Source organism: Corylus avellana, chromosome ca7, assembly GCF_901000735.1.
Source record: "Corylus avellana chromosome ca7, CavTom2PMs-1.0".
NCBI lineage: Eukaryota > Viridiplantae > Streptophyta > Magnoliopsida > Fagales > Betulaceae > Corylus > Corylus avellana.
The window spans coordinates 1,404,180-1,412,660 of record NC_081547.1 but is presented as its reverse complement, the minus strand read 5'-3'; the positions used below and the strand labels follow the sequence as shown (position 1 = coordinate 1,412,660).

General features: G+C 36.1%; 1 protein-coding gene across 4 annotated transcripts; it reads left to right on the top strand.

The window, feature by feature from the left end:
* Positions 1–219: 219 nt before the first annotated feature.
* Positions 220–8,118, top strand: LOC132186698 (protein DA1-related 1-like). Of its 4 annotated transcripts, none has more exons than XM_059600712.1 (13): positions 220–417; positions 625–775; positions 1,738–1,879; positions 2,102–2,192; positions 2,538–2,877; positions 4,828–4,948; positions 5,093–5,176; positions 6,408–6,527; positions 6,691–6,903; positions 7,017–7,079; positions 7,177–7,295; positions 7,398–7,456; positions 7,532–8,118. In XM_059600712.1, exons 3-13 carry the CDS (start codon positions 1,778–1,780, stop codon positions 7,864–7,866), a joined length of 1,647 nt encoding a protein of 548 aa, XP_059456695.1. In that variant the 5' UTR covers positions 220–417; positions 625–775; positions 1,738–1,777; the 3' UTR covers positions 7,867–8,118. The 4 variants fall into 4 exon arrangements, with proteins under 4 accessions (XP_059456695.1, XP_059456696.1, XP_059456697.1 ...); XM_059600713.1 differs by having other exon boundaries at positions 609–775; XM_059600714.1 differs by lacking the exon at positions 220–417 and adding an exon at positions 987–1,052 and having other exon boundaries at positions 495–775.
* Positions 8,119–8,481: the final 363 nt, after the last annotated feature.

The following is an 8,481-nucleotide window of genomic DNA, read 5'->3' as shown; positions in this document are numbered from 1 at the left end:
TGGATACAATTCAGAAAAATTAAAAGCATGTTTCAAAAAAAAATTAAAAGCAAGAGGTAGTGTGCTATGGCCTTTCATTTGGCTATATATGTGCCACAATCTCATTGTGGGGTAAAGAAATGGGTCCCTCTGGCCTGCTGGCTCACTTGAGGCCTCATAATGCAAAGAACAGAGACTTAAACTGTCACTAGTAACAATAAAACTGAACGGAAGATCAAAAAAATACCCACTTTCTCCCCATGACATCTTTGTCAACCAGAAGGAAAGCAATTCAATGGGGGTTTTGACATTTTGCGGAAATGCGGTGGAAAATGGGATCGGGATATATTGAGGACCCCACAAGCAAGAGAAGAAAGTGTTAGAATTTCAGTACAATTACACAGCTTCACCATGTCTTTTTGGTGGTCTTTAAGGAAGGTAGGATAAGAGCAGTTGTTCAAGTTTCAAAACACTTTCCAACCATTGTTTTTGCTTGTTCTTCTTCTTTTTTTCTTTTTTCTTTTTTTTTTTCTTTCTTTTTTTGCGTAGGATCCAAGTACTCTCCCACTTGACTCTTTTGGTCGCAAACTTTTCCTTACGTTTTTGTGATTGTGGCTTTGTTTGAAAAGGGTCAGTGCTTTGAAGGGCTAAAACGCAATCCAGAAAATGAAAGATAACATCTTTGATGTCCTCTAATTCTTCTTTGGTGACTGTGCAATCATGGGTATTGGGAATTTTGTCTGATCCGGGATTCATCAGATTATATTGTCTCTGCAGATTTTTAAATCTGTTTCGGGTGAGTTTCTGAAAGTTGTTACCTATGGCGTCATATCAGTATTACCTGTCATGTTATTATCATCTGAAAATTGTAAAGGTGGGAGATTCCACTTGCTTTGATTTTTTTTTTTTTTTTAAATAATCATAATTGTATGGGGCTGGTGGAGGGTGTTTCCATATAGATAAGGGGTTCGGTACTATTTGGCTGATTTCTCAGCCTATTTATTTAGGCCATTGTTTGCACATCATATAGGAATTTTGAGGATTTGAAGCATTGTGGGCAAGTTTGTACCTTGGTGAGTGATTTTATTACCTTTTTTTTTTTGTGCAAGTAAAGTGTTCTTTCATTACATACTCCGAGTTTTTGATTGATGAGGCATAAAGCGATTTGTTTAGATTGGGTTTCCATGTTCTTTTATTGTAACTGCGTGTATACGCAAAGAATTGAATTCCAGAAAGTTTATTTCTCTCTGAGAATGACTAGTATGTTATTTCGGTATTTCGCTCTTATATCCCTTCCCAATTTCTCTATAGAACTACTGCCTCAAAATCTGTAAGGTGTGTACCATATTAAGACACTAATCAAATTGTGAGGCTTGTTTTTTTGTATATGTTTCCCAATCACTGTGAATGATGTTACTTGTTTTGAGATTGCCATTTCCTTCAACTTCATTGCATATTACGTCTTTTCACTTAATATTATATATATTGTTCAAACACATGCTTTACCATCCTAGAATTATTCTTAGAACCCTCTAATGTGTTTTCCTCATATTACACTTTACCAGACGGTAACAAACATTAATTCTAGTTTTTCACCCCCGGTATTGATGTTTGTATGAACTTCTCAAACAGTGGTATACATAAAAATAGGCTGATAAGAGTCACCAGCTATTGCCAGAGATGTTTGGAGCACCTATCAAATTTCCTTTTGCCGATTGGAACATGATTCTTTAATTCAAATTAACAACTTGGGTGCAGGGAAAAGCTTGCAGTCTACAGGCGAATAACATTTTACATTATGGGTTGGCTGACCAAGATTCTTAAAGGTTCTAGCCATAGAGGGCAATATCATGGGAGATATGGAGAGGAAAGAATTTGGGACGAGGCTCGTAATTCAGTGGTAATCATAGTTTCTGCTTTTTATAGATACCGCCATGTGGCTCCTGCTCATCTATAATATGTTTAAGCTAGCCTATTCGCTAACAGTCGCCGATTCTTAGAATAGAATAGAATTTCATATTACAAGTTAATTTAAGAGTAGATTCTGAAGTGATATTCTCGCTCAAATTTTATGCTAGCTTGTTTCAATTATTGTCCATTGCTAATTGGAACTTGGATGCAGGATGAATTGACAGATATTGAGAGAGAACAACTTGATTATGTTATTGCAATGTCCCTTGCAGAAGAAGACCTGAAAGGGAAAAAAGTGATTGGTAAGTTTCACTGTTTGTCTGTGTTGACCTCGACATCACTCAATTGTTATCTGGGAGGGTTCTCCAGAATTTTATTAAATAAGAGTGATGACTCATAAATGAATGCATAAATGGCTCCTTAAACTGAATGGCTCATTTAAGTTGGTATAAATGAATTCATAAATGGCTCCTTGAAAGCCATAATGAACAATGAGTCTCCTTAAACTGTAGTAAACAATTCATACATGGAAAGGGTCCATTTAGATGAAAAGAAAAATTCAGGTATTATCTTTGAATGCGGAAGTTACTTGTATTGAAATCAAAGGCAGCCTGAAGTCTCATCCTCTATTTTCTTATTTTTCTTAGGTGATGAACCTCAATCAGATGAAGATGAACATCTTGCTAGAGCTCAGTCGGATGAAGATGAACATCTTACGAGAGCTCATTCCGAGGAAGATGAACATCTTACTAGAGCTCATTCCGAGGAAGATGAACATCTTACTAGAGCTCATTCCAAGGAAGATGAACATCTTACAAATGCTCATTCCGAGGAAGATGAAAATCTCACTAAAGCTCAATTGGAGGAAGATGAACAGATTGCCATGGCTATTCAAGAAAGCCTGAATGTGGGGTCTCCGTCTCCTCCTCGATATGATAGTGGGAATATATTTCAACCTTATCCATTCTTCTTTCCATCTGGACACAGGTATATTTGGTCATTATGACATCTGTAGTATGTTATTATCTATATGCTAATTGCTCTACTCCTTAGTTTGCTAAAAATTTCAACAAGTTCAATTTAACTGCTTTGAAATGAATGAAAAGGTGCCAAGAAAAGTGACATTTTTTTATGAACAACGGCTTTAGGTAAAATCTCGACGATTGAGAAAAAAGGAGAAAAAATATTGTGGGTAGATGTTGCATGTGTAGGAACTCTGGTAAGATGGTGGATCATCTTCTTTTACATTGTGTTGTGGCTAGAGAACTGTGGTCATTGGCCTTAACTTTATTTGGAGTGCATTTGGTGATACCTTGCACTGTGATAGAAGTGTTTACATTAAGTGAGAACTTAGTCATCATGAAAAAGCTGAGATTTGTTGGGCAGCTTCTCTTTGCATTATGTGAACAATTTGTTGGAAGAGAAATTTTCATACCATAAAGGATGTAGAACTGACTGGGAACTTGCTTAAAAACACTTTTTTATGTTCTCTATTTGATTAACTGCATGATTTGGGAAGTATATATTACGAATAATTTTTGGATTTCATAGCTCTTTTGGATTTTCTTTGTAATTTGATGAAACAGTGTATTATTATCACCATGTGTATCAATTCTTTTTGTTCTTAATAGAGTTTTTATAACTTAATCAAAAAAGAATTGGAGATTGCATTTCCTACAGGTGAGCTAGGCTAGCTTATCTGTTGAATCATAGCTGAAAAAACCAATTCAAGCCATATAAACATTTTTCTTAGTACTTTTATTTCTTCATCTCGTGGATCAACCAACTTATTTTTATTATCACTTTGGTCAGGTAGTGCCTACCTACCCACAGGTATTTACTCACTTTCTTTGGAAATACTCGATGGAGATACCTGCTGACTTTAACCTACTTAAGTTAATGCAAAAAAAAAAAAAAAAAAAAGAAGAAGAAGGATTTTTAGTTTTCTGAATGTTCGATGCTCTGCAAACTAGTTTGATATTAAATATCTTGAAAAAAGAAATGCTAAATCTAAGTTTAAAACCTTGAACCTATACTTGGCATAATTGCTGAGGAATTAGAGACAGAGAGATATGTAAGGTTAATTCTTCGAGGTTGTAATGGCAGTTTGGAGGTTTCTAGATAATTTATTTCCAGTGACGTATTGCAGAACAGAACATGACAGAATCTGAAATGAGAGACAATGTGATACATTTGTTCTTTGGCTTCTGGGTGTTTTATTATTTCTCATGGTTGTGGGAGAAGAGACAAATTTTAATGGGAGTAATGCAAGCATCATTTAATTTGAAGTACTTCTTTGATTTGTAATAAGAGGTTGACCTGCCAAATTACATAAATAGAAGCTGGCATGAACATCTAAGCTACAAGATGACTGTTTAGAGTTGAGACTTGATGGTCTTATGTTTGAGCATTCCAGCCCAAGATTGACTAACAATAGAAAGTTTGTAGAGATGCTACGAATAATGCTTAGGTGCTTATTACTTGGTTATTCATCAGCTGGGCTTATATGATCTCAGTGGATTGAAAGGATTTTGGTTTTAGATTAAATGGACAAATAGATGTTAGAATAATGAACACCTAACTGCTGGAGTAATAGAAACTCATAAGCACATAACTTAAGATGTACAAATATGTTATATTTAAAAGGAAAATTATCCGAAAGAAGCTTTCCATGATATATTTGATCTTGTAACATTTTGGTATAGATCTTTGAAGTAACCGGAAATGACGTACATAAAAAATACTTGGTTGTTTTTCTCTCACCTGAAAAAATGGGGTTGGAACACATTCTTGTTACCTTCCTGAATTTTCATATGGAAACTGTACTCATAGCAATGCCTCTTGAAACTTAATCGACCCTCCATTATAGGTAAATTTGCTGTATTTTACTGAGGTCAAATGAAATCTGACCTGTTTGTTGGACCACATCACTTATAGGATCTGTGCTGGCTGCAACACTGAGATTGGCCATGGACGATATTTGAGTTGCATGGGTGGCGTTTGGCATCCAGAATGTTTCCGTTGTCATGTTTGCAATCTACCTATTACTGATCATGAGGTGCAACAAATTCGAGTTAATTTAATTTGTTTTTTTTTTTTTTTGGAATTGGATAACAATATTCTTGAATCCCAGGCTGATTTGCTTTTCATTTTGGTGATTTCAATGACTATTAATGAGTGGAATGTCTTTTCTCTCTGACAGTATTCTATGTCTGGCGATCACCCTTATCACAAATCCTGCTATAAAGAGCAGCACCACCCAAGATGTGATGTTTGCAAGAACTTTGTAAGTTAGCTATCTTTGGTTCTCTCCTCTCTCTCTCTCTCTCTCTCATCAAACATTATGTGTGCCTCACAAACAGAAACTTGAGGCTGCTCTAAATCAAATGTAAGACTCATAATCTTACCAAATTAACACCTGAAACTAACTTCGAAGGGATTGTTTGAGACGGATCATAGATTCTTGGTTGATGAAATATCTTTGCATATCCATTAACCCCATGGTCATGTTGTGACAATAGAAAAGAGAACAATAAAATAAGTCAATCACACAGAAGACCATAATTTATGTGGTTCAGCTTAATAAACCTACATCCACAAGCAGAGACGACCGGGAGAAAATTTTTCTACCAAAAGATGGGAGTACAAAGAGTAGTGAAGAGAAAACCACTCAAAAATTCCAAAGCCTCAATACACCAATATCTCACTCTCACACGAGAATTTCAAACAAAATATAAATATTTCTCTATTTCTCTCACTACTACTGTGTCACTCACACAGTCTAGACAAATAAGGAAAACACTTTTGAGTGTGGCTAGAGGCTGTTTCTCAACGTTGTCTCTTACATTATGATAGGCTGAATATGGTATTTATATATTTGAGGAAAGTCTTCTGGGTGAAAGTTATAAGCCGTGTGGGAGAAGTAAACCAAACACAATTGACATTTCTTTCAAAACTATTGGAGCGCACTGACTTGATCAATCAAGTCACGCAACAAGTATTTGGAAGATTGACACATTGGGGAGTCTTTCAATGAGATCATAATACAACATGTTGTGATATCACTCAACTCATAAGCTTAAGCTTAGGAATTTTGACCCAACTATATTATATCAACCGCTCACACTCGCAATAGATTTTCAATTTGAGGCTCAATCTTTTTATACCAACACATGTATACTCAACATGTCAATTATCTCAGATTCATGCGAAAATTAAAATAATTTCACAAACAAATAAACAGGTGAATACTCTGAATGGTGCCTTATTGCTATTAGCTTGATATTCTGATAGCAATGGGGATGTTGTTCTTGCTGGTGTGGTCAAGTCTGTTTAAATACGAAAATTAGCAGACCTACTTTCTGGATATGCTAAATTGTCTGAAGGTGCTTTGAAAGAAAATCTTCACAGAAGACTAATTTTTAGGGACCAGTTAAAATGATTCTTTCTAGCTGGTATCACACTAGATATTTGGTGACCTTGAATTTTTTTAACATAATTTTGGTTCTTTTCTACAGATCCCAACAAATTCAGCAGGTTTAATTGAGTATAGGGCACATCCTTTCTGGCAGCAAAAGTACTGCCCCTCACATGAACGTGACAGGACTCCTCGGTGTTGTAGCTGTGAAAGAATGGAGGTGAGTTATGCAAAACAAAATCCCTCCTTTCTTTGGAAACAACAAAACCTTAACGGAACAAGAAAGGATATAAGAAACCACTACTAAAACATCCTTCAGAGACACCTATGAGTTTCTGTTTTCACTATATCCTTCATAATGCAAAATCTTATAATCCATGCAGCCGAGGGACACAAAATATCTGTTACTTGATGATGGCCGGAAGCTATGTCTAGAGTGTCTAGACTCAGCAATTATGGATACTCATGAATGCCAACCCCTTTACCTTGAAATACAAGAATATTATGAAGGTTTAATTATGAAAGTGGAGCAGCAAATTCCAATGCTCTTGGTTGAGAGACAAGCACTAAATGAGGCGATCGAGGGAGAAAAGAACGTAAAGACTGATGCGTTAACGTTTTCATGCTTCAGATATGCATTTTCTTTTCTTTTAACTTTATGTTAATCTTGATTTTAGTTAATTTGTTTATTTACTTTTTGACGTGGTAGGGTCATCATCACTTGCCCGAGACCAGAGGACTTTGCTTGTCAGAAGAACAGACTGTCACCACTGTAAGAACTTCTATCCTAGCATATCTAACAATCCATTTTTCTTGTAAAGATATCTGTATACTGTATCAGACTGAAATTATTTCAACTAAATTACCAGATCTTAAGGAGGCCCAAGATTGGTGCTGGCTACCGGATCATAGACATGGTAACTGAGCCTCGTAAGCTCATCCGTCGATGTGAAGTAACAGCAATTCTGGTTTTGTATGGCCTTCCCAGGTACTTTTTTCTCTTATTCGCACCCTAAACACTTGTATTATTCTAAATCATGAGACTTGCTTAAGAATTTTGTGTATGACCAAAGGCTTTCTATACATATAGGTTGCTGACTGGGTCAATCCTGGCTCACGAGATGATGCATGCGTGGCTCAGGCTTAAAGGTGCTTGTCTGACCTCTTACCATGCTACTATTGACAATGTTTGCATTTTAGATCTACTAAAAGGGTGTTTGACAGGTTATCACAATCTGCGTCCAGAAGTTGAAGAAGGTATCTGCCAGGTCTTAGCTCATATGTGGTTGGAGTCTGAGATCTTGTCACCATCTGCAAATGATGTTGCCTCATCTTCATCACCGGCTTCCTCCTCGGCCGGTCCCTCTTTGACATCATCAAAAAAGGGTAAACGTTCCAACTTTGAGAAGAAACTTGGTGACTTTTTTATACACCAGATCGAGTCAGATACATCGTCAGCTTATGGAGATGGATTCAGGACAGGCAACCGGGCAGTGCTCAAATATGGCCTGAGGAGCACTCTTGAACATATTCGACTGACAGGAATCTTCCCTGTTTGATTTATAGAGTGATATTACTAGTCCTCCCTCCCACATGTTGATCAATGCATTGCCTCCCTGTCATATTTAGTTCAATAGGATCATAGCCCATATGAATTCAGGAGAAAATATAAAAAAAAAATGGAAATGCTCTTTCCTACTCACAATTGCTGTAGTCTCCTTACCACATAATGATACTGCTACATTATACTTCTACATATAGGAACAATAAATCAATGAATATATATACATATTTTCCTTTTGTCTGTAACATTACTCTGCTATCCATTCAAAATTCACTCAGCTAAGCCCTAAGGTCACGTGCATTGCACCAACTGGAGTACCGGCAGGTAGCTTCTCAAGAACTAACTATTTCATATAGAAAAGTCTAAGTGATACTTACCATGTCAGTTTTAATTAAATTAGTGGCTGACATAATAAATGCCATGTGAATTTACAAACTACTTACCACATTAACTACAATCATAATCAAATTTCATTCTTTTCACAGGTTTAAAGATTGTTGTATACTAAATACCTGGTAATTGGTACTATGGATTATTGCATCATGTCGTAGTCATTACATAAACCGTAGTGAAGATGAAATGGATCAGAAAGTGCTGTTTTTGGTATAAT

Coding starts and splice junctions, on each gene's coding strand:
- LOC132186698 (XM_059600712.1), top strand. CDS start 1,778: ATGGGTTGGCTGACCAAGATTCTTAAAGGTTCTAGCCATAGAGGGCAA. Junction 1,880..2,101: donor ACGAGGCTCGTAATTCAGTG/GTAATCATAGTT, acceptor ACTTGGATGCAG/GATGAATTGACAGATATTGA. Junction 2,878..4,827: donor TTCTTTCCATCTGGACACAG/GTATATTTGGTC, acceptor CATCACTTATAG/GATCTGTGCTGGCTGCAACA.